Source organism: Pholis gunnellus, assembly GCF_910591455.1.
Source record: "Pholis gunnellus genome assembly, chromosome: 2".
Taxonomy (NCBI): domain Eukaryota; kingdom Metazoa; phylum Chordata; class Actinopteri; order Perciformes; family Pholidae; genus Pholis; species Pholis gunnellus.
The window spans coordinates 11,980,390-12,006,703 of NC_136536.1; the positions used below are offsets into that span (position 1 = coordinate 11,980,390).

General features: G+C 42.9%; 3 protein-coding genes across 3 annotated transcripts; all 3 read right to left on the minus strand.

Annotated features, from left to right (window-relative positions):
- Positions 1-2,704: 2,704 nt before the first annotated feature.
- Positions 2,705-13,475, minus strand: LOC306708266 (extracellular matrix protein 2; the record flags this gene model as incomplete). The annotated part of the gene is made up of 9 exons (XM_079176060.1): positions 2,705-2,882; positions 3,592-3,918; positions 9,499-9,638; positions 9,816-9,973; positions 10,049-10,181; positions 12,068-12,183; positions 12,615-12,867; positions 12,955-13,179; positions 13,308-13,475. 9 exons carry the CDS (start codon positions 13,473-13,475, stop codon positions 2,705-2,707), a joined length of 1,698 nt encoding a protein of 565 aa, XP_079032186.1.
- A 2,487-nt stretch (positions 13,476-15,962) lies between these two features.
- On the minus strand, positions 15,963-22,536 carry tktb (transketolase b). The gene is made up of 14 exons (XM_079169854.1): positions 22,256-22,536; positions 20,360-20,477; positions 20,143-20,256; positions 19,923-20,020; positions 19,189-19,380; positions 18,918-19,045; positions 18,630-18,826; positions 18,270-18,434; positions 17,881-18,037; positions 17,654-17,784; positions 17,475-17,558; positions 17,262-17,358; positions 16,969-17,088; positions 15,963-16,774 (listed from the first exon to the last, which is right to left on the minus strand). The coding sequence occupies exons 1-14, from the start codon at positions 22,360-22,362 to the stop codon at positions 16,602-16,604; spliced, it is 1,881 nt and encodes a 626-aa protein (XP_079025980.1). The 5' UTR covers positions 22,363-22,536; the 3' UTR covers positions 15,963-16,601.
- A 728-nt stretch (positions 22,537-23,264) lies between these two features.
- Positions 23,265-26,146, minus strand: lrrc23 (leucine rich repeat containing 23; the record flags this gene model as incomplete). Its single annotated transcript, XM_079170500.1, has 8 exons — positions 23,265-23,392; positions 23,487-23,691; positions 23,797-23,933; positions 24,066-24,196; positions 24,460-24,601; positions 24,700-24,820; positions 24,926-25,035; positions 26,060-26,146. The coding sequence occupies 8 exons, from the start codon at positions 26,144-26,146 to the stop codon at positions 23,363-23,365; spliced, it is 963 nt and encodes a 320-aa protein (XP_079026626.1). The 3' UTR covers positions 23,265-23,362.
- Between the last annotated feature and the right edge of the window lie 168 nt (positions 26,147-26,314).

The following is a 26,314-nucleotide window of genomic DNA, read 5'->3' on the forward strand; positions in this document are numbered from 1 at the left end:
GTAGTTGACCCTTAACACTGGAACCCAATCTCATGTTCTGACTCTACCATCCAGCGTTCTCCATTCCTTGCTTTATCTGCTTATGCCCGATGCCCATCTGAGTCACCAAAAGAGATTCTTTTGCTGGCTTCTCTGTGTGTGTGTGTGTACTGGGGCTTTTATTGTTTTATCAGCAAGCACCCCCCCCCCTACCCCGCTCCTCCAATAACAAACACAGGAAGCTGCTGGCTGTCGCTGGGTAAAACAGAGAGAGCAGGGGAGAGGAAAAAAAAAAAGCACTTTGCTGCTCTACGGTCAACTTCTTTATCAAACAGGCTCAGCTCGACGGGATGCGAAACATCTGTTTGGGTGTGATGGGACGTCGGTTTAACAGTTAAGTTATGTCACACACGGGATGACGGATAGCAAAGAAGTGGCAAGCCCGTCAAATTTGTGACAAGCCGTGGAGGGGAGGTTGAAGGATTTAAGATCAAAGCTGGAGCATCCATCTGTGCAAAACTACAAAGAAGGGAATCTGCAAAAAGAGATCTGATGCAGTTTTGATCTTCTCTGCCCGTACATGCAGGAACTGCAGTATAAATGTGAACGTGTAGTTTCTTAGACAGTAATGTACTATTTGCAAAATGACTGTACAATTATGGAGAATGGAGACTGCACCACATGCACAGGACCGAAAGCAGAAATCTAACATGTGATTACACGCCCAGGCTGAGAGAGTGAAAAGTAAATATGCGTGTGTGTGTGTGTGTATTCATATTACACGTTCCATGCATGCTCTGTGCTCTCAAAACCTTGTTAACTTTGTCAGTTGTTCACCTCTCAATACGCCAGCTTCATTCTCTCTCGTATTAACTGTCTTTCTCTCTCCGCCTCCCTCCGAGTGTGTCTGAAACTGCAGAGTCAGCAGGGGACCTTCTGTTCTTCATTTAGAGCAGCAGAAACCCCGCTCTCTGTCGAAAAACTCATACCTGGAGTAACACGGCAAGTGCGCCGCCTGTAAATCACAACACTGAGCACGACTCAACATTTTATCATTTTAATTATATGCATTACTTTAAGTGACATACTGCAAAGTGTATTGAGTCTTTGCACGGGTGAATTATCAAATTAGAGAGACTGCTGCACTTCCATCAGCCATCATAACATATTTAGTTTGTTTTTGTGTGAGTGAGACTACAAATGCACACAGATATCATGTTTGTTGCAGCCGTATTTGGTGAAAAACAACTGACGACATTGTGAGTTGAGGTGTCTATGTTCACTTCAGAGTTTTTGTTAATAATACAGGATGAGAGGGATAAAAGGTTGTTCCAGTGAAAACAATGCAACAGGGTTTGTGCTTGTTTTTGTTGGCTCTGTTATGTTCCCACCAAGACTGTGTTAAGGGTATCTGACACAGAAGAGTTGCGGGCACACGCCACACTCACATTGAAGAGATCAAGGAGCCTGAAGAATGGTGCATTGTCATGTAATTAACGGTGCAGGAGGGCGAGGGACAAGCAGCAGAATATGGAAAGTGAGCTACAGTTGTGCCGAAAGATACTCAGAAAGAGAAAGAGAGAACGTTGCAATTTGGGAAGTCAACAAGGTTGGCAGAACACAAGAGCTTCTGCGGCTTTAGTTCCCAAAGAGTAAAAGAGCTCTGAGCGTGCTCCAGCTCTTCATCTCCTTTCCTTTTTGGTCTTCTAGCCACATCTTATTGGAATCAGCGAGGCATGAACTGCTGCATTTCTCATCTTTCACTGAGCTCAGAGACTTTCTGAGAACAATCGCTGTATTGTGTCTTGAAAGTCAGCTGGTTGTTCTCCCCTTAGCTCCAGTAACCTCACCTTTTTCCCTGTCTTCCCTCCTGCTAACACAAATAATGGGCAGCCCCAGTCCTCTCACGCACATATACTTGCACCCCAATTACTGTACACACTCCGACAGCGACTTACGTCACCCATACATGTTTGCAGGCCCGGACTGAGGCCCCCTCACAGTCAAAGTGTCTCTATTTGCTGAGCGGTTGGTGGTGGAAGTTTATGTTGGAAGTCATCTGGTGATAAGGGAACCTGCGTGATGTTTATATTTTCCTTCCTAATGGGGCCCTTAGGTTCACACTGTGTCACCAGACATTTTCACCATCTCTCAAGGACCCCATGCTGCAGTCCCAAGATTTGACTGCTTGATGGCCAGCCGGTGTCACTGTCACATCCAAACACCGCTGCTTTATTTCCACTTACACTGACTAAAGGCTCCACAAACAAGCCCCAGACTTAGTCTAGAGACACAGGTTAATCCATTTCAGTCTTTATTCTCTCAAAAACATCAATTAAATACTTTATACTTGAATGAAAATACCTGTGCTTTGAGCAGCTCTTGATTCCGCCACAGTGTACTCATCATTTACACTTCAAAGAGCATTTTTTTTTTAAATGATTATTTCCATAACTGTGTAAATTACACATTTGCTTTTGTACATACAAAAATATGACTGTCATTTTCCTAATCAAAGGTGAGATGTGAAAGAAAAAGATGGGTTTGGGGATGATAACATGATAGCCCTGACTGACTAAGCAAACTACATGATGATGCTACTTTTCTGTAAAGCCTGCCTCCAGAAAAAAACCTTGAAAGTATTGGTTAGCTGTGTGTCACAATGATGCACATGCGTACATTGTGAGTATGTATTTGTCCATGTAAATCCTTCCCACTGTGTGGTCTATTGGTCATGTGAGAGCCTCCGTTGTGGATAGAGGACCAGTCCCTGAGCATCAGTGAGACAGGAGAAGGCATTTGGGGGAATCCTCTCCACATCCAGCAGATTATTTTCCAAGTGGATCGAAGCCAAGGTGGAGCCAGAATTACGAGGGTGACACACTCCCCACTGCCTCACCAGCCTGTAACCACAAGATACGTACACTTCAATTTAGAAATACTAGATTAGAAGGTTTTCCTTCCACAAGTGCTGATTTGTTAGTTTCCCCAAATGCACAAAAAGGTGCGAGCTGTAAAAGTGCTTTGGCAACCAGTGTTGGAACATGCCGTTAGACGGCGTAACAGTTGATATAGTTGCGAGTGATGGAGAGCGAGCTGTACCCAGCATGTCTTTCGGTGGTCTAACAGTTTATACTCTGAATACACTGCAGTACATAGCGCACTACAAATAAATATGTCCCGTCGATTTCACGACCTTGCAGTCAACACTGCTCTTCCTTTGGTCCTCTGTAATGCATCTGCCAAGAGTGTGAAGTCAAACGGACATCGATAAAATAAAAGAACAGACATACAGATATACATGTATATGTATACATACAGACAGACAGACAGACAGACAGACAGAGACTCCTTTCATTTTCGTTAGATGATGAGGACGTTTGTTGAAATGCTGGCTTTAATAAATGTTTTTTCATAAAACACTGAATGTGCAATGATATCCTTCTTTGCTGCTTTGCCAAGCTACGTAGAGTAATTTCCAAAGGGAGCTGTAGTAGCAGAGCTAATGGTAGTAGGACAGGATTGGGTAACAAGCAAGTAAGCATTTAGCTTATCCCTGCATTTTGAAAATCACATTAAACTCTTAAAAACGTATGGAAAGTATGCTTCTACCTGATCTGGTTGTTGTCCAGTCTCAACACCTGCAGGTTCTTGAACTGTCGAACGCAGCGAGGGACCTCACCCAGCCGGTTGTTGTCCAATAGGAGCTCACCCAGTGAGCGGTACGCTCCAACAAAAGAGACTCGTTCCAATCCCTCATTGCTCAAGGTATTGTGGGATAGAATGAGGGACTGTAGGCTGGACCGCATGTGACGGAAGGTGAAGGCGGCGATGTGACTGATGTTGTTGTGTTGGAGGCTCAGTTTATGGAGACGACGAGGCAGATTCATTGGGATAGAGGTGAATTTGTTGTAGGACAGGTCCAAGGCCTCCAGGGACCTGAGAAGACAGAAGAATCGTGACTCTCAGTGACATATCTACAAGAAGACCTCCAAACTAAAAAATTCTACTTATACATTGATTTTAAACATGTCAGGCTGTTGGACTGTTGGCCCGTCCATCACTTTGGTCCAGACAGAGGTCTCTCAACAATCATAAGATTGCAATGATGACATTCATGGTCCACAGAGGATACATCGTACTACAACTTTTTCCTCGAGCACCAACGGCAGGTCAAAGTTTGCACTTATCCTGTGAAATACCTCGACATTTACAAGATGGATTGTAAATGTGGTGATCCCCCAGCTTTTCCTCTAGTGCCACCATGAGGTTGACATTTGTGGTTTTGTGTGAGATGTCGCAACAACTATTGGATGGATTGCTACGACGTTTGATACACGCATTTATGTGCTCCTCGGGAATACTTTGGTTTATGACAAAATACTTGCAAAACTAGCAACATTTTAACCAGCCTCAGCTGTGCTTTGTGTTTAGAGCTAGGTAAAAAATGTTGACACGCTAAAGTTAGCTGGTGATCATGGTGAACATTACACCTGCTTGACATCAGCATGTTGGCATGTTTTACAGAGCTCTAGATTCAATATAACTATTTCCAAGGCGTTTAACTGCAGACCTCATGTTTTATAGTTACTGGGCTCCCGCATAGTGCTGTTGGGGAGGCGGGGAGGCAGGAGTGCAGAGTGGGAGGCAAGGCTGCGGGGAAATCATGGGAGCAGCTGGGGGGAAAATAATGGGTCCAAAGGGGTTGCAATGTAAGAGAGTCTGGCAGTCTGAGGGGGAATTTGTGGCTGAGCGGCGGATAAGGGCTATGAAAATGTTTGGTTTTGAGAAAGAGAATGGACGGCCATAGATGGAGGACCAGGTTTCAGGGGTCTGAGGTGAAGATGCCTTACGGGGGTTCAGTGTTTTTGTTTTCAGATCCAACACAGCTGGTGTGAGTTTACAGCACAGCTCACTGCAGGAGAGGAACCTCATTTCCTGTCCATTCATTTCCATCCACAGACCACACTAAACAGCCAATGGGCGCAGAACACCCTAAGGTGGGAAGCCAATCACCGCACAGTAACGTAAACTTGGGACCAATGAGGAGAAAGAGAGTGAAGGGTTGTGGATGCAGGAGACGCTTGGACTGGCATCTGTCTGACTGATATTCGGTGCCTCAGCATCTCTGCTCCTCGTAAAGGTGACTTACAGTGAGACCTCTGCATTAACTCCCCCACCCTTGAACTTTATAACTCCCAGGTTACATTCATCACTGGTGTTTTTGTGGGGTTTCTATTTCCATGAGATAGATAGTGTGTGTCAATGAGAAGGGGTTAAAATCCCTAAATCAATCAAAAGCAACTTCTGAATTTGTCAGTATCCCAGTAAAGTTCACGGTTAGCATGAGGCCTTCCTGGCTCAGTTGGGTCAACCAAAGGCCACTATAGGCTTCAGGAAATCTGAGATAGGTTACACGCCTCTCTGTTTAACAGAGGTGTAGTAAAACATCACATTAATACAACAATAAACGTTTTACTGGAAAAAACAACAACATACGAGCCAGGCAGGCTTTTTATTTTACCTACAGGTATTGTGGTAATTATAGATTTCTGTGAAAATTCGGTTTCTATTTGAAATGTTTTTTTTATCAGATCTCAGTTGCAGTTCATACCAGTTGTGTGCTGATTCGTATTCTAAATTGCCAGCAAGCTCAGCAGCAGTCCCCCGCTGCTTAGAGCTCCACATGGTATTAATGAGCAGAGGGACACACAGGCCTCTCTTCTCAGAGTCCTCCACTCTCGACACTCCCAATAACTGGCACACGCACACATCAACACACACACACACACATGTTAAACATGATGTGAAGAAGAAACACTAATGCACACACACACACACACATGCTCACAGACACAGAGATGGGCCAACAACATGTATAAACAAACACAAACACATGAATTTGAAAACAGACACTGTACATACAGTGTATTCAATCAAATAGGCACACACATGCTCTCCTTTTCCGAGATGAATTAATTACTAAAACATTTAAAGAGAGGTAATGTGTGCGTCCATCTTTTTGTGCAAAGCATGGCCAGGAGTAATCAAGCTGATCATCCTCAGGGTGCTGGGTTCTAATGGGAATCAGCACACAGAGGGGTTTCTCTGTAGATACAGAAGCACAAGTACATTTCATACATACACACACAGTGCCATCTAGGCTGAGCCCAACGTGCCAGCATTGTTGGCTGATGCACTTTGGCAAACCTAGCCAGGATAGGTGAAGGTAGCCGGGCAGAGCGGCTGTGCCGGGCAGGCTGGATAGAACGAGGTGAAATGATGGATGGATGATAATGAAGATGTCTTCAGCTACATCAAGTCATTAGTATTTTAAGACATTTGTCACATCTGTTGGGTACAGACTATATGAAAACCAAAGATCACTTAAATCAAACTCAGAAGTTTTCACTTCGATGTGATGCTTTGGGTGTTTTTTGTTGTTGCGTGGTGGTATGTGCATGTGTGCTGCTTGCTTTCCCATTTATATAACTTATTACAAAACCAACATGCTGGTCCGAAGATAAAAGAGCTTTCGTTTCAAGTCCTCAGGCTCATAACATAACACGACACACACATCTTTTGGTGTCGGCCATCAGTGAACCTGTGCCTACATGCAGTCGGTCTGAGCCCGCAGCGATGATACATTTAAGCAGATGTCGTCTCCACCTCTGTCAAAGTGACACAACTAAAAACAAAACAAATGGACAAAGATTCCATCAGTCAAAAAACAAGATCAAATACCACATCAATTCTGTTCTGTGTCGCTTATTAATTAAACATGACAATGTAATTTCACTAGATCATTTCTAAGCTGATGACACATTTACAAGTCTGTTGTGTTTTCGATGTAGAACACGTGTAGTATTACGTACTTTGAGCAGAAAATCTACAGTACGATCATTTCCAAATAAAAATATTTGATGGCATGAATTCAAAACTGCAATTGAAAACATATAACTCATGAAATATATTTTTGTTTTATGTAATTATGCAGCTTTAATCAGTGGAAGTAATGTGAACATGCTCTGGTTGTGTCAGTGGATTTGTCTGGTAGCTTGCAGCAGTGATTGCTGGTAAGTTTTTATCGACTGGAGGAAGAGCGGATATGGAGGCATTTAAGACCGTTATTTAAACTGACAGGTTCATAAAGAGCCGGAAGAAGATGCTAAACAGGCGTGTGTGTGCGTGTGTGTGTGTGCGTGTGTGTGTGTGTGTGTGTTTGTTTTTTTATCTGTGTCTAAGGATGAAAACTGATTGGGCCCCTGAGGAGAGGCCTTCTAAAGTATTGCCAGCAAAATATACTTAAAGTTTTAAAAGTGGAAGTACTTAATATGCAGAAAATGTCAGCCGTGATATTATATTTTTTGGAACTTACTACACTTTAACCCTAACCCTAGGGCTGTGGTTAAAGTATAGTATGTATAAACATCATTCACTAAGTAAAAACAAAATAACTATCAAGCAAAAGTGTAGTAAAAAGTGCAATAATTGAATAAATTGAAAAGCATAAAGTACCTTAATGGTAACACTCAAGGTAAGTTGAAGAACCTAAAATCTGTATTAAAGAACATTACTGAAGTACAACTAATTACACCACTTAAGCATGTTTACAGGATGGTCACACATTGGCAGCAAAATGTAAACACACCCAGAGGAACACAAACTAAAGACAGATCTGGGATAAGTTTACAGAGTACTAATAAATGGGATCTGGGACACAGTAAATCTGAAATATATCTAAAGTACAAACTGCCCTCCCCAGCTCCGCGTAACCCTCACTGGTGCCTCTAATCACTGAAGCCCAGCAGGAGGCAGCAATAACACTGACTCCATGACATGGCACAGAGGCGCTCCACTAACCAGAACCAGCACACTGCAGTTTACTTTATCATTAAGCAATTTACTTTTCACTCTGTGTCAATCCCTCTCTGTATATTTTTCCACACACCTCTGCTGAGGTACATGATGAATACATTTCTCCACAAGTACCTCAGTGTGGATTTAATTATTAATGGTCTGCAGAATAAAATAGAATCCAACCACAGGGAGGAGTCTTGTTTTATAGTTAATAGCCTCTGCCCTTTAAGGTCTCAGCTCCTGCTGTGGTAGCGGAGTTCAGGCTCAAGCTGAATTTGTTTCCACTCTCTTGTCTATGCCGTGCCGACGAAAGCTTTTAAGATGGAGGACCAGCTAATAAGCCTGCAGTGCCAATGGGAAGACCGCTGCTGTCGCCGCTAATGAGGTCAAGTGTCAGGTGTCAAATAGATTCTAGTCAGAAGTCAAGCGGAGGCTCGGAGTACCTAGCTCCATTTTAACTTCACTCAAAACTCTTTCTCTCTTCACATTATCTCTCTGTCCCCCTTTGGACAAGATTTTGTGTTTTACAGTTTCCATTATTGATTAAAACATCTCGTAATTTCTTCAGTCAAATTTCCCCTGAATTTATTTTCCCAATTTCAGATTTCTACGTACACTTTCACTTAATCATCCATTCATACAGTGAAACCTCAAGTTGGTACAATTGCCCTTTCCTGTCTTCAAGATTTTTTTCCATCAGTTTTCCCCGAAGCTCCCACTGTGGTTCACAAGGATCCAAGGGAGCAAAGAAAAAAACACCACTGGAATTCACTATATTTAAACAACAGGCACACACACACGCACACACACACACACACACACACACACACACACCACCACCAACACCATAGACACACATTGAGACATACGTACACAAACACACACATAGAGGCACGCAGTTGCCCTCAAGCTGTCCCTCACAAGCCTGCTCATCTAAGTACGCAAGGTCAGCTGTCATAACTTCTGTGATATGTGTGGTATGTGTGTGTGTGTGTGTGTGTGTGTGGGGGGGGGGGGGGGGGGGGGGGGGGGGGGGGGGTGAGAGTCAGAAAGATAGAAAGAAGGAAAGAAAGGAAAAAAGCTGATCATTCTAAATGTCAGCCAAAGACACTGAACAAAGTACAGATTTTTCACACATTTGTGTGTGTGAAATGATAACAAAAGTGTTCAGAATTTCAAACAATACTAGTCTACCCTCTTGTGGCTGATGGAGGAACTTCAGATCATTATTTTTTAAATCAGTAGCTGTGAATGGATGGATGATAGATAGATAGATAGATAGATAGATAGATAGATAGATAGATAGATAGATAGATAGATAGATAGATAGATAGATAGATAGATAGATAGATAGATAGATAGATAGATAGATAGATAGATAGATAGATAGATAGATAGATAGATAGATAGATAGATAGATAGATAGATGGATGGATGGATGGATAGATAGATAGATAGATAGATAGATAGATAGATAGATAGATAGATAGATAGATAGATAGATAGATGGATAGATGGATAGATAGATAGATAGATAGATAGATGATAGATAGATAGATAGATAGATAGATAGATAGATAGATAGATAGATAGATAGATAGATAGATAGATAGATAGATAGATAGATAGATAGATGGATGGATGGATAGATGAACATACTTGAGATGATTCCAGGCGTGGGTAGCGATGCCTTGCTCATGCAGCAGGTTGTGACTCAGTTCCAGCACTCTCAAATGGACATAGCCCCTCACTGCCTCCTCTGTCACCTCTTCAATCAGATTTCCATTCATCTCCAGCTCCTACGCAAAAAGAAAGACAGAAAGACAGGGACATCAATGATTGTCTTCATGTCAGTGTCGGGCTCTCTGATAGACCCTGAGTACTATTCTGAATCCCAGCTGCCTCCTTTAGCTGAACCTAACACTTTAAGGAGAAGCATTTTCCCGACACGATTCAGTAAAGTGATATCAATGCACCTGAAGAGAGCGGGGGAGGCCCAGAGGGAGGGAACGGAAGCGGTTGTTGTCCAACTGGATTTCTAGAAGTCTCTCTAGCGGTCTGAAGGCTCGAGGTGACACACTGCCCTCATGGAGAGTGTTCTCATTAAGCTCCAGATTCAACAGGTTCACCAAACCTAGAGGGGAATACTAAATTACATTATTTTCCATACACGACGTTTCTCTTCCATGTGCACAGACACAACTCCTACCTTCGAAACTGTGAGGGCTGAGTGCACTGAGCTTGTTGTTGCTAATCTTGAGCTCCTCCAGAGACGGCGGCAGTGCAGGGATGCTGGTAAACTGGTTGCCGTCTAGGTTCAGCTTCTTCAGAAAGGTCAAGGTCTGCATGACACGAAGCAAAGAGAGGGGTGAACAGGCCGGAAAGATAAAACGGACTAAATGAAACTTCATAATCCATAATTTTCCATCCCAACTTGCCGGGAAGGTCACAATCACAGAGTTCACAGAAATACACCAAATCTATGCATCTCTTCCATGTCATCTATCATGTTGTATTTTTAGCAAAGCCACGCTTCAGTTAGAGCCATTGTGGTTGATCTGTGTCAACTAAAAGCAGTGGACTGAATCTTTCGCAGGATTCTTCAAGCCAGTTCATCAGTCCTCTGTCATTACTGTGGATGTGAGCAAAAAATGAAGAAAAAACGTCCTCCAAAAATAATTTGCTTTTATTTTCCACGTCATTTGCTGCAGCTGTTTTCCAACAGGTCTGTCCAGCCAATGGTGGGAGACTATACTGGTGGTGGAGCGTAATGATTGGTCAGAGTGCGGCGGGCTGCCTCGGTGTGGTCAGGATCTGAGTTTGGCCTGTGGTCATTTAGAGGTTAGACCGGAGGTTATTCTTAGAAAGGATTAGTTAATGCAATTTTCAGTGCTCTTTTATTACTGTAATGATACAGGATACAGCCTGCTTTTTATTGTAATTAGATGCAAAGTGTGTTATAAAACTCATTCACATTTAGCAGGCTGCATATTCTCCACAAGAAGGAGCTTTTTTGAGTCAGACCAACTCTACACAGGCTTACCTACGCCACCCACAGGAAAGGAAAATAATATCTGCAGTTTAAACCTGCAGGTGAAGACATGTCAGTGTTGCCTGTTTTTTTGCTATAAATCTTTGTTGAGGATTGATATTTAACACTTAAAGGTGCATAATACCAGATTGGGAGTACTTTTGATTGCCTCCCAACAGCTCTCAACACGGTGACGGCTCGTAGCTAATGGTGCTAACAGTGACCAAACTATGTCAAAGGTGCTCACAGAGTTAATAGTGTTTACTTGAGGGGGAATCGGAGGATGGGTGCTTGGATTCCACGATGTGTTGGAGACAGTGTTACCAACTGTGACCGCCATATGAGAGCAGTGCCGAGTGGCGGCCCTGAACTAACCGGTGGGGCAGGCTCACATGCACATAACATGCACTAAAAGCATGTGCGGCCTGGCATGGCTATGTCAACAAAGCAAGGAGAAGGTCAGACACACGTGCAGAGGGAGAGTGACTTCATTCTCTGCTCAGGTAGACATTACTGCACTGTATCTTTACATAGTAACTAGTTGTTTGCTGCTATATTAATGGTCTGAAGGCCGTATTTTTTATTATCTGTTCCTAAAAATAGAATTGCAAATCAGCTCATAGCTCTTAATCATAATATATTAGCTACAAGGGGTTTTGAACAAATGTATAATTTTTTGTATTTATCTTGGCATAACAATGCTTTTTCAGACACTTGACCATCAGACAAGAGAGCAAATGTTAACTGATTTTATTAACACTTAAGTTTAAAGCTTCCTCTGGGCTCTGCCTCTCCTTCGTTGGTTTTTCTCTTTTGGACAAATGCATTTATTCAAAACAAAAAAGACGACAGTTGTAACATTCCCTTGCCCGTGGGTGGAGCCGGCTGGACTTGTAATTCTGGTCTGGAACTGCAGGTTTGAGATCTGCTGGCACTGCAGAAGCTCTGCAGTTTGATTTCATTGGATGAGTCTGGTTTTGGGTTGCATCACATCAATGTGACACTGTGTGCTCTTTTGCATTTGTATCATACATACACGATGTAACACCTTCAATTGAACCCGAACATAGTAGTGAGATGTCCATTCAAGCACAATTAAACATGCAGAGTACAACTGTATGGGTGTGATGTACTTGCAGAAGAGGCTATTAGACTGGACAGTTGAGACCGACAGAGAAGAAGAGAGGTGTTACTCACCGACAGGGGGTGTTGGCTGAACGACTCATCATCCAGTTTGTTTTTGCTCAGGTCCAGTGTGTCCAGGTTCGGCACACCAGAGAAAACTTGTGGACTGACGATTCTGATGTTGTTCTCTTTGAAAATAAATCACATGGTATGTTATATACTGTACACATATGGACTTCGTTATTTTAGTTTTCAGTTTAATGGTTCACCATCCTAACCTATACTGTTCTTGCCAAATACTATGTACTGAGCGGTTATAATTGTTAAAATAAGAATTCATGGCTAGTGGCATCAAAGTTGGAATTTGAACTACTGGAAAACTTCATGAATAAGCTGATTTAATAATAAACCAGTTCAATTGGAAACAATATCACTGCTATATCACTTTTTATAGAGTTCACTCTATTTCGTACCATCCCCCAACATGGCTTATTTTGTGTGATGCATCCTCCACCACCACAACACACACACACACACACACACACACACACACACACACACACACACACACACACACACACACACACACACACACACACACACACACACACACACACACCTGCCATGTCCAGATTTGTGGCTAGCGGGTTGTGGATGATTGGCAGGAGAGTCATGCCGATGCCCCTGCAGCTGATTTCTCTGTCAGCAGTCTGACACTCGCTGAGAGGAGACTCTGTAGAGCTGGAGAGAGTTTCTGTTTGATTGCTGGGAGCCTCAGTTGCCTCTTCTTCTTCCTCTTCCTCTTCCACTTCTTCTTCTTCCTCCTCCTCCTCCTCCTCCTCCTCCTCCTCCTCCTCCTCTTCTTCCTCTTCCTGACACAAAAGATTAAATTATAAATTATATGACAAACTATTTATGAATGATTCAATTAACTGAAGTAAAAACAACAAGAATCAAACCTCTTCCTCTTCCTCTTCCTCCTCATCGTCATCATCATCGTCGTCGTCGTCGTCATCATCATCATCTTCTTCTTCTTCTTCCCCCTCTTCCTCTTGTGCTTTCTCTTGATCCATAAGCTGTTGCTTATCAGCATGAAGCTCCTTCAGTGCAGCAATGAGAGTGCTGTTTTCCTGCTCTCCTCTTCCACGCTTTCTCCAGCCCGTCAGAGGTTTCCCAAGTCCTGCCTGCAATAAGCAGCCGGAAGTCACTGACACGCTTCAACAAAGGAACAAATCAACGTATATGGATGCCCCATTTTTATTTATTCATAAATATGTATTTCTGTGTCCACATGGTAGAACAAGTGCCATACTATTCTATACGCAGTGGCCTCCACAGTAGCTGCGTGTTTCCTTTTCCCCCGAGCACCTCTTCTTCCTCTACCAGCCTCCAGCATTCTGAGCTCAACCCCTTGATGCTCCCGCTCCTTCTCTGCCTCCATTTGGAGAAGTTCATCCTCAGTCTCTTCTTCACCATTCATAAAGCCGAGCAGAAAAAGACAGTTAATAGACATGAAGAAATCAAAATAACAACTGAGCTTTTCACTCAGCATTGTATGCTTAGTTATGTAAAAGTATTTCAGTTATTAAAGCATTTATTAGCCAAGATCATGCAGACAGAAACAGGCAGCATTTGAAAGATTAGAACTCTCATCTTACCAGAAGGGAGGGTTACACTTGAAGCATATGTATCCAACGGGGTCACTCCTGTATCAATTCCTGGTGGGTGAACTGCTGCTGTTTCTGAGTCAGGTGTCTCAAAAGAGGTTTCCAAGTATGCATCCATGTCATGCAAAGAGTTACGGCCTTGTCCTGATAAAGCTGTGCCACAGAGACAAATGAACGTGATCCATGTCCTTGGCATTTGCATTGTTAAAGGTTTTATCAGTTAAAGCTGTTTCACTTGGAGAGAGAAGTCCAAATTGTTTAGGTCTTCGGGGCTGAAGCGACGATGAAGCAAATCCACAGAGAGTTCAGACGGTGATGCCAAAGGGAAGAAACTCAGCGAGTAACAGTTGACCTGAGAGTTTACACGAGAGGATGCATCACTGTAAAGACTTGTAGCAAAAGCTGTGGAGCACCTTCTCTGTTGTGAGTCAGCCAAAAGCAATACTAAACCTTAGTGCACATGCCCCCGACTCAGAGTGAATACTGAAATGAGAGGACGAAGGGAAGGAATATCTAGGAGGCGGAGAGGTCAAAAAATAAACTCTCACATTGTTAATAAAGGCTTGTTCATCGCACCATAAAATACACAGACCCGCCCTGCTCCTCCTTGTCTCCTCACTGTCTGCTAACATTTGGTGGAAGGCATAAGATAGAAACTTGAACACAATAAGTTTCATACAGCTGTGATAGATTCTAGTCAGACATTATGACACATGAATTAGTGATCCTCTGTCATGTCTGTGTTTTTCTCCTGACTGAATCAGACTGACCTTGGGCCTTTCCCAAACAAGAAACAGGGTTGGTAGAAAGTTCAGGTCGGAGTCAAACGCTAGCATCTATGTATGAAAATAAACACGTCCATCTTTACCTTCTGTACACACAATACTGTCTGTACGCATATACGCTGTGATGCCCACACATGTACTCTGGAGCTTGTACATCCCCACACTCACAGCTGAGCCAAGCAGGTGCCACTGGCTGAGTGTTGAGCCAAACTGGGATTTTCACTGTGGGGTGAAAGCTGCTGACAGACCCACTTTATTTGCTCAGTAACCACACATACTCAGACTAAATCTGTCAACATGTGTGTGCATGTTCTCATGTCCTAGACAACAGCCTCTGTGATTAACACGGCCTGAAATGTGAACATTTCTGATCATATCGGTTAAGTCAATTTTATGTATTAATTCTGGTCGGTTTAGTTTTTCTGCACTTGGAGCTGAGCTGAGGAGGCAGAGACGATGGAAGAATCCAGACTTCTTCCAAATGGCACATTGGACAACTAACGGTAAACTGTGAAACACTGAGGTCCTGGCGTGCTCTTCCAAGGTAAATAGTTATGAGTCCAAAAACTATTCATTTAAACCTCGACAGGAACGTGCAGTAATCCACTGACCACACATTCAACCCCTTCCTTAACCTCAGTCTGACAACACCCTGGGTTAACAATTTCCACTGCAGAGAATGGTGCAGAGGCCTATGATTCATGAAACGTAAATACTTAAGCTTCTAGTTTGGGTCCAGTGACTGGTTTGAGACACTAAAGAGTTTTACTATCTCTGCTGTGACCCGTTGTCCATTCTTCGCCAACTTTACTACCTTGTTTTCTTACTCAGAATAAAAGGTGTCTTTGACAGTCTGAACACTGCCAGCTCTACAACATGTATGACGGGTATCTGTAAAAGCCACATGTCGCAAACACTCAAGCGTAACACCAGACCAGGAGTCTGAACCCACGCTAGCAGCTTTGTGAGATTGCACTTTGGTACAATGGTGCTTACAGCTAAATGCCTAAGTCAGCATGCTAAAGTCTTGCAGGCATATTGACCATGCTGGCCATAGTAGTTTGCAGTGTTGGCATGCAAACACTTAGACATCAGTAAAAGATGAGGCTGATAGGAATGAGTTTGTTTTGAAACTAGTATTTTGGTCATATTCAATAGCATGATGGGAACATTTCTGTGAAAATTACAAAGACAGACCAAAAATGTCAATCACACGGTGGAGCTAGCAGAAAAGTATGTGGATCAAAGTTATTAGAATACCTTGTGTGGGAACCATGAATGGCTGTACAAGGAGATGTTGACACCGATGGGTGAAAACTACAACGTGCTAGTAGCGCTATATCAGAAGTCAGGGGATCGCTTACTTCATTAGGCCATCCACTAGCTACGGTATTTTAGTCTTTACCAAAGAGGCACCAACATCGCCACTCATAGAAACACTGCTAGCAAAGCAGAGTGTAAAAAAATAAATAAATAAATTTAAAAAAAGAAAAACTAAAAACACAAGACTTTGGGTTAAATCTTTTTAATTCAGCACAACACAGGTACAACGGGATGACACAAGTTCCCTGGAACATCAGTAAGTGTGTGATGCCCATGTGGCCAGAGCACAGAAAAGATGACTGGTCAAACTCATAGCAAACTGGTTTAAGCATCAAAACACTACAAAACTGATCTAGTCAATAAGATTTATGACAAACGGTAACCGTGTTTGTTGAAGAAAAAGGGAGATAAGAATGCTAGAAAAGTGACCGGACATGAGGTATGGTTGTTAAGAATGTGAAAAAGAAATTGGAATGCAAAACCGAAGTAGTGGCCCGACAGTTTACAATGGATCAGAACCGGGTCTGCTGCTTGTATGGTTTTTAAATCTGTCAACATACCACATTTACAATGTTCAGTGATGTTTTGTCTGAGCTACTTGAACACATAAGAGGATACAAGAAAGGAATGTTGCAGAGGAACCCGTCGGGAGAAGAGGTTACTAGATGCTAGGCTTTGACAATCCTATTCCCACCACTCTCAATCTGTGGTAAGTTAGCACACTGCACAGAAGTTAACAGGTCTTCACAAGAACAGGCCAGTTAGCTGCGAGTTGGGTAGAAAGTTGGTTGTGACGGAACAGAGCGGCAAGCGAGAGGTACGATGCAGCCCTTAGTTTGCAAAGGTCTGACGCACGGCGTTGGCAATGTGCTTGGCGCTGATGCCAAAGAGGTCGAGCATCTCTTGGGGCTTTCCGCTGTGGGGAACGCCGGTCACTGCGAGCCGGGTCACAACGATGCCAGGCTCTTTGCCCACTGCTGACAGCACTGCTTCACCAAGACCACCTGGACAGAGGAGACAGACCATCAGCTCAAACCACCAAGGGATGACATGATAATGCCCTCTTAATAGACCCTGGTAGATCGAGAAACATCTCTGCATAAAAAAACAACAAAAAAAACACCCCCACTAAGAATCTCTGCACATTGGTAAATGACTAGAGAAGCCTGCAACAGCACAAAAACAGAACACAACCTACCCTCCTTGTAGTGGTCCTCCACGGTGATGATCTGTCCCTTTGTGGCTCTGGCACTGGTCAGAATGGTAGAGGCATCCAAGGGCTTGATGGTGAACGGGTCAATTACGCGGATGTTCTTCCCTATGGGTATTCATTAGATTGTTACTTTGGGAAATGTTTATTAGACCATACTAGCTAACCTAGAGACTGATAACTTGTATCCCCTGAATTACCAAACATGAGATGTGGATGAAGGTTATGAATTGCCAGCTTCAATACCTACATCTATCCACTAGAGGGCAATGCAAGCTTACCTTCACTGGCCAGCATATCAGCAGCCGCAAGGGCCTCATGCAGAGTAATACCAGCTCCAATCACAGTCACACAATCACTGTCAGACTGGCGCACAACCTGGTAAAGTAGACAGTTATTCATATACATTCATTTTTTTGGTGTTTCTTTAAATCTTTTGTTGAGACTAGCTACTTGGTGCACAACTGAGTAAAAATCATTGTATTGATCATTACCTTGGCTATGCCAACTTCAAACTTCTCATCTGGAGAGTAGAGGACTGCAGTCTCTGGTCTACTGGTACGGATGAAACAGATACCCTGAGAATATAGAGCGATGAGTTACCACATGAGAACTCCCGTCACGGTGAAGACTGGATTACTGGACAAACTCTGCCACAAGGTGGCCTACTAACCTTGGTGTTGGCTGACAGCTCAACAGCTCTCTCTGTGGACACGGCATCACTGGGGTAAAACAAGGTACATGTTGGAATGGCACGGAACATGGCCAAGTCCTCGAGGGCCATCTGGGAAGGACCATCCTCACCTGAAAGCAGAATAAGATCAGTCGGGGGGGCCGGGTACACTCACCCCCATAAAAAATAAAATAATAAAGCTAGTGACGCTTTAGCAGAAGGCTTACCGATGGAGACTCCGCAGTGGGAGCCCACCAGGTTGACATTGGTCTGGGAGATGGCTCCCATACGGATCTGGTCATAGGCTCGAGAGAAAAAGGCGGCAAACGTGCTGGCGAATGCAACCGTGCGGTCTCGGGTGGCACAGCCAATGGCCACGCTTACCTGCAGCAGTAAGTAGAGATTGGTATAACGGGTTAGTCTTAATGACAGCATATGAAATAAGGCATGGAGCCGCACGTAAACTGAGTGAGTAGCAAGAGAGGATTTTCATATTAGAGCATAAAGAGTAACAGATTAGACCTATTTAGAGCAGGTTATAGTCATGAAGAGTTAAATGGGAGCTAAAAGTATCCCCCTCTCATAAGTTGGAGGTAAAGAGTGAAATATTGTGTACCATGTTCTGTTCAGCGATGAAGCACTCAATGTAGCGGTCAGGGAAGGCCTTCTTGAACGAATCTGAGAAGGTGGAGTTCTTGGTGTCTCCGTCGAGGGCCACCACTCTCTTGCTTGCTTGGCCCAGCTTGGCCAGTGCAATGCCGTATGCACGCCTTGTTGCCATCTGACAGGACAGGAAGGAATGGGTGAAGACTGATGAGTCAGTGTGAAACATCTATGCTAAAACCAGTGGTATCAGTAAACTTTAATTGACTTAAAAAAGGGCTTTGTATCCATTATTACACATGATTCAAATGTCCCTAAAAATGTAATCAATTACATTAGGCGGCATTCAATAGGAGCACAAGTAAAAAGCTACCTTGTCTCCCTTTCTGTATGCTGGGGGTGAAGGCAGGGAGATGGTGCTGAGGTCTGCGGGTGCCGTGTCGTCTTTGGGCAGCTCAGGGGACAGGGTCTTGTTGGGGACCTGGATCAGAGCCCGCAGGTCTTTCAGGACGTCATCCACCCTGTCCTTGGGGATGGGCTTTCCATGCCAGTTATCAAGATCCTCAATATCTACAGCAAAGAGATAAACAAGTCAGACTCAAATTCAGAGAATCAAATAGCTCAGTAAATAAAACGGTCACCACATGAAAGCCACACTTACTTTTGAGTCCTTTGCCCTTGAACGTCTTGGCTACAATGCAAGTGGGTTTGTCCTTCACCTGCTGAGCCTGCCAGAAAGCTTTGCACAGCTCCTCCACGTCGTGTCCATCCACAACGTAAGTGTTCCACCTGCAAAAACATGGCTCAGTTTAACAGCATGCAGACACATTACAGCAAATATTAACCCAAAACACAGTCTGTACCGACTTCTGACCCAACACGTTAAAAATATATGCCATTAAAGGTTATGTTTATGAATATTTGGCACTGACCCAAAGGCTTCACAGCGCTTGCGGTAGGTCTCCATGTCGTGCTTCAGGGGCGCAGCTTCACTTTGACCGAGGCGATTGATATCCATGATGGCCACCAAGTTGTCCAGCTTGTAGTAGGAGGCAAAGGCCATGGCCTCCCACACTGAGCCCTCTGAACACTCTCCATCTCCCATCATGCAGTACACACGGTATCTACAACACAATGAGGAAAGGAAAAACAGGAAATGATGATCTCCAAACAATGAAGCACATAATGTTACACGATTAAAGTCTGTCACTTATTTTTGCTACTTTTAATATGACTCTGCTGCAGCAGTGCAAGACCTTTTGACCTCACTGCAGGCACCATTCAGGGCGTGATTTAACACAATTACATCTCCACTACGACAGGTTCATCCATTAAAACTGATTACAGCGTTTCAGGCATCAGTTTAAAAGAAAGTTACCCGACTGCCAATCAAGGTACTGCACTGTTGTTAAGAACGGCTCTTTGTTAACCAAATCCCTTGTTGACTCAAATGATTTAACAGGAACAACCCTCAACATGTATGACATTTCAAGAATGATAGAAACAGTCTAGTTGGAGTATAGAGAGCCCATGTCCTTAAGCAATCTAATTCCAACGTGTTGTCCTATAAACAGGATTCAGACTAATGCTGAAGAAAATAAAAAGCAGGTTTAATAGTCTTTGAACCTCTTAATGCATATACATATATTTTTGTATACATGCTCACCCTGATTTGTCAAAATGTTTGCCAGTGTATGCCATCCCACAGGCAGCCCCGAGACCCTGTCCCAGAGATCCTGTAGCCACATCAACAAAGGCCAGTTTCTGATGAATAGAAGAGAGGGAAAACTAAATGTTATACAAGATATAGACTGACTGACATGAACATGATAGTGTGTTCTGGAGACATGAACACCAGAGAAGAGAACTCAGGATTTTGAACTTACTGGTGTGGGGTGCCCCTCCAGGTCACAGTCAACCTTGCGCAGGTTGAGCAGCTCGGACTCCTTCACGAAACCCGCCTCTGCCCATGCAGCATACAGGATAGGTGCAGCATGACCCTAGAGACAGCGGGGGAAACTCTTTAACGACAGCGGCGATGCCACATCACAGGTGAGCTGGCCGACTGAAGGACATTCTCCCTCGAAAGAAATGCAAGCCAACCTTTGAGAGCACAAAGCGGTCGTTGCACTGGTTGCGAGGGTCATCTGCTTTGTAGCGCATGGTGTTGAAGAAGAGCACAGACATGAGCTCCGCTGCACTGCAGCATGATGTGGGGTGACTGGGGGAGAGAAAAATGGAGACAAGTCTGGTGAGAACATGCCACAAGAAAAACACCGGTATGTCAACAAGAAAACAAAATGCACACACCATGCACATGCATGTGCTGCTACAGTCAGGGATCCTCACACCGGTTTTAGTTTGACAATAAGAACAATTTATGTACCACAATTCCTTAAAAAAAAAAAAAAAAAAAAAAAAAATGTCATTCAAAATAGATACATTTGTAAGGCAAGCAATTCATATTTTATAGAGCCTTTAATCTTTTGGGATTAGGAAAATCAATCTTGTCAATAGATTGTTAATCTGCAACATCAACAGTCATGTTTCCACACTTTATCGCACTTACAAAATAAAAAAAACACAAGTTAACTTGTGAAACTGTTAGTTGCTGCATAGTGGTCAAAGTATTGCCATATTCAATGTTAAAAAAAAAATTAAAATACCCAGGTTACTCAACAGAATCTCTGCTTCCCTATGTGGGTTAATTTCTAAACGGCATAATTTCAACCATGCTGGAACACGAAGTTATCTTATTCAAACAAACACCACGGCCACTGTTAAATTTCATAAGAAAAAAACCCAGTGCTCCGTTTACCCCTTGTCCTTTTGATGAGCGATAACCTGTTGGGAAATAAACTGAATGCAATCAGATGCTCAAGTGCAATGTCCCATGTCGGTCAAATAATGAGAAACAGGTGTTGAGTTTTAGGTGTCAAAACTCAACAACATCTTTTGTTAAGGGGAGACAACACATTAAGGACATCCAGGATATAATCCATGTAGTTCCTTGTCAGTTGGCATAAGGAAGTAACAAACCGGTTTACCAACAAACATTTCCTTTTCAAAAGGTTGCAGTTGCGCAAGTAAAAAAAAAAAAAAAAAAATTCTCGGATATCTTGCAATGTGAATACAATGAAACCGTGGACTGGAAACAAACACAATTGCATTTAATTAAGATTAAACATAACAAATGTTTGTATTTGTGGGTGTGTACACAGAGCTATGGAGAGAGTACTAGGACAACACAGGGCTGCCAGAATAATCTCTAGATTACACAAACTATAAAATCACACCCCCTGTCAACAAGGAAGCCATTCAAACTATTCCCGCTTGGACTCTGGTTCAACCTAGAGTGAATGTGAAGAGGCAGACGTCAGGCTGTCCGACATTTAGGATGAAGAATACTACAGGTGCCCTTTTGATAGCCACTTTTAGTCATAGTTGACACCAATTTCCTGCAAACAATTGCAACTGGTGTGCATCCCTGCATTTGGCAATTTAGCACGCAGCTGCAACTTTAAATTAGAGCTTCAAGCTGACCACGAGATTGCCTGTTCCGCATGATCATGTGGTTTCTTGTTAGCTAGCAGCAGCTAGATGCTAATGACAAAGTTTAAATCCAGCAACTTTGCTGATAGCATGACTGCTTTACTAGAGTGCATGGTTTTTCAGACACATTGCACCGACTGTAACGTCGACACAGGCGCACAAATTGTTATTTTATGCTAATCTTAGCATGGACTATGCACTATGGACAAATATACCTCACAAAGTAGCTTAAAACGTTTATGGAACGGTTCGCCTAATCACTTGCTAGCTGTCTGCGTTTACACCGCGTGAAGGTACTCTGCAGCACGTGCCACCGGGCCCCGCAGGTAAAAACGTTCTTCAGATAACGTCACTGTCACGTTACTATTGCAAAGTCTTATATATTTTCTTCATACGTAGCGGTGTGCTTTTTTTAAACTCCCTCCCGCGTTACTTTGAATAGCTTACCCGGAGTTAGAGGCGCATGTCGCCTTGATGGAGTTAATCCGTAGCTTATTGGCGATGTCCTTCAGTCCCTGCAGAGTTTTCTCATCGGGTTTGTGGTAGCTAGTCATGGTTTCTGGATTCTTTTTTTTTTTTTTTTTGGAAAACCGCGTCCGCTTGAGTAGTTCGGTTACTTCAATTACACCGCTGCTTCCCGGGGTCGTAGGTTCAAAGCTGCACAACGCCGCTAGTAAGCTGTCTGATGCAAAGCACAACCGAGGAGGAGATAGCGTCGAGAGGAAGGGGGACTTATGTCTGCTCCACAGCCACGCCCACCTCATCCATTCATTGGAGGAACCGTCGTGGTACCAGTTGCGCAGGACCTTGTTCCTTGTGCTACTTTCACAAATCATTTCAACACGTAAACGTTATAGATCGGTGGCGACTTCGTTCTAATCATTTCCATTGCAGCCACTGCTTTGAAGACTTTAAAAAAAAGGGGGCAATATTTTTAATGAGGTGGCTTCCTGGTCATTTGTATGACGTAAGATATGGAAATATTAATGATAACTTAAGAATAAAACTATTCATCAGAAATAATTGTTTTATTTGAGACAATGTGCATGTGCTTGAAGACCAGTATAGTTAAGAAATTCTGAACTATACTGATCAACTAATCAGGATACATATGGGGATTTTTCCATACGTGCATGTCGCTGTTCCTTTAAAGTTAAAGCTGGATGGCTGCCAACACGGAAATGGTGGATTTTGCCCTCTCATCCTTACTCAGGGAAACACAGGCCAGCAACTCGAGGTTCAAATACTCCCTCATTTCTTATTCCTTGGTTACTGACACATTATATGCATTTGTAGATGTCAATGGATGCGACGGAAAAAAATATAATTTAAATTTGTTTTATTGTTCAAAAAAATAGATAGGCTGTAATAGTGTAAGAACATGACACAAGCAAACCGTCTATATGCACATTCTACAGATACAAAGTGCATCAGATAGATGTCCTATCAAGATGTAGCCAAATCTACTTTTCACAATCAGTCACCCACCTACACACCAAGCCTGTGTTTCCAAGGAAGTCAAACACTTCCTCATTTTGGCCATCATTGCACATATTATTGCTCAAATTCCTCTTCTTTAAGTACCTGAAAGGACATGCATGCCATTAAAACAACCAGCAAAAGAGCAGTTTTTGTCTGAGCATGCCACAAAGAGAAATAAGATGTTTATCAGCTTTACCATGCTTCTTAGCTGGGCCTCAGACCTCTCCTCGGGGTTGACAATATCTTTGTCAAGTCGCTCCAGGTGTGGCAGGAGAACCAGTAGACTCAGCCTGTAGTCTACCGTTAACGCCAGAGGATTTTCGGAAAGGACCAAAGCTCGCAGAGTTTTTGACACAAGCGCAAGGCCTTGCACAGCTTTCTCATCTAAGATTGCATTGCCTCTAAAAGACGGAGACAGAAGCATGTGGGATATATAATCTGGGATACATCATTTTATTTGGGGCGTTACTGAATTGATGAAAGGCTCTGATCTGTCAACTCTGTACCTGACATTGAGGTATTGGAGACACTTCATGTTGGGGCTGAGGCCGTCCAGAGTATCTAGCTTGTTCTCTCGAAGGTGAAGGGTGGTGAGGCGCTCAAACTTCTCCAAACCCTCCAAATGCTTGATAACATTCTGGGCCTGAACAAAGAGCAAGGATACTTACAAGCAATCTGTTCCCTGGGTCATTACATGGGTATTAAGGATGGTGGTCAGTGATCAACCTCATCCCGTGTGCTAGTGCTATTAATCAAATAATAGTGCTTATATTACCAGATATAATTCCCGCAGGTTGGGAAGGTTGATGCCATCAGTGGTATCCAATTGGTTTCCCCTCAGCTCCAGAGTTACCAGGTTGGCAAAACAGCCACTCTGAAGACCATTCACTCTCTGAATACCGTTACCTGCCAGAGAGGTTGCTAAATGTCATGTCAAGGGCTTTCCAAACATATGTTTGGCACAACATATGTGATTAATTGCTGATAATAATTTGTTATATCCTATATATAGACTGAATGATAACACATGGCATTATAAACCCCCATCTGATCAAATATATAACTCCTGTGATGTTATCATTTCTCTTAATTTCAGCTTAATGCATCATCAGTCATTCACACAGTGAACTCGAACACCACTGATCCTGACATAAAACCAACAGATCAACCTGCAAGATTGAGGCTCTCCAAGGCAGGCCCGACTAGGCCGTCCAGGTCTGCTAGCCGGTTCCTTGCAATACTCAGCCATTGCAAGTAGGTCAACTGAGCGAAAGGTTGCCCTTTGAAGCACTCCACTGCATTGTTGTCAACCTACATAGGAAGAAATCAAGATTCACCATCAGTTGGAGTGACTGATACAGCCCCAGAGACGTCTTTTTTCTAAATAAAGAAAGGAGAGAGGTCCTTGCCTTCAGCCAGAGCAGCTCGGTGAGAGATGCCAGAGGAGAAAGATCAATAAGCTGGTTGTTGGATACGTCCACAAAACGTAAGTGAATATAACTGCTGATTGCAGCAATGTCATTCAGTCCGCTGAGTGGTACAATGATGTCGAAGGGAAAGTCGGTACAAAGAGATTGTTACAATTAATGGGCGATGGCAGCCAATTTGGATTTGAATGTATTTTTGCCATCTTACTTGTCTTTTAGGTCCACTTTGATAAATGCATGTCCAAGTCCATTTCCTGTTTGGCACAGCAACGACAGCCCCCGACCTATGGTTTCTTGGGTCAAATGGCAAACCTGTACCTATTAGAAGGGTAGACATGCACAGGATTATGCCGTCAAAATTGGTGGTGGTGGTGCTAACTCACAGGGGAGTAGATGTACAACAGGACCCCATCAGCTCAGACACAAGCCCCTCTACACAATGGAGCTTCAAAACCACCTGTACATTTAATGTAACATGTAACATTTTAGCCATTAATTGGGTCTCTCTTGTTGAAGTTTCTGTGAAGTATAATTATAAATACTGCAGTAACACTTTTGCATTAAAGCTACAAATAATATACTTATGTTATGCTTAACTAATAAATGACCAATGATGATTTAATGCATGCTGTATCATAAATTCCTGTTGCTCCCATCAACATATGATTAAGTCACTATGACTTTCTATGATTTGTTCACACTTAGACCACCAATTAAGGGATGTGAATTCAGTTACTTCATATTGAATTGATATGCTACCAAATGCATTTGCTCAGGGAGCAAAATGGTTTTCAATTGCCACATTTAGAACCTAGAGAGGGGAGCGTGAGTTGTTTTTTCAATATGTTTTTGTCAATTATTGTGCAACTTTGAAATAATATTTCTTAATTGATGAAATGTGAATAACTGCATAGTCATAGTGACTTGATCACTTTAATCGTGGTGAGTTAATGGTCAACGCTAAGCATCACTTCAGTAGATTATATGTTTTGTACCCACATTATAAAGCGTTCTTAAGAATGCTCACTGTAAACCCAAGCATCCATGACCGTCAGTATTTTAATGTGCGCATATTTGACACGTGCTGGGGCCTTAGGGTGGAGGAATCAAGCCTCGACCTTTAAGTTTGGAGTAGATTATGGCACGAGACCTGTGATTTTTAGGATAATTTGTTTACCTCACCTATCTAAACCACCAACCTACGGTAGTAACGTTACACAGTTCTTGCAAAAATGAGTTATCTAACATAACTGCACTAAACTGACTAGAATACAACGCTCAGGTAACAAATAGTTAATGACGTGCTTCGTTGTCTACGTTACAAGTAGACAACTAGTTCTACCTTCTCGTCCTTTTCGGCTCCTTCTTGGTGCGCTTCTTCTTCTCCCTCTACATCCGACAAGACTAAATCCTCATCCACCGCATACATCCTGCTCAATTTAGTTTGTGTTTTCACAAAAAATAGAAAAAAAGAGTAGCGGGTGCACAGCAGTAGACCTGCTAGTAACTGACAAACCGTTAACTAACGTTAGTCGAACTGCACTAAGTTTACTGTCGCTAACGTCTACTTAACGGCTAGTTTATGCGACTGTTGCAA

Bases quoted from the DNA above. Each gene is read 5' to 3' on its own strand.
- tktb (XM_079169854.1), bottom strand. From the start codon at position 22,362: ATGACTAGCTACCACAAACCCGATGAGAAAACTCTGCAGGGACTGAAG. The intron at 18,038-18,269 runs GTACACAATATT...TTACTGCTGCAG, and splicing joins TCATCGCTGAACAGAACATG to GTAAGCGTGGCCATTGGCTG. The intron at 17,559-17,653 runs GTTAGTAGGCCA...CTATATTCTCAG, and splicing joins AGCTGTCAGCCAACACCAAG to GGTATCTGTTTCATCCGTAC.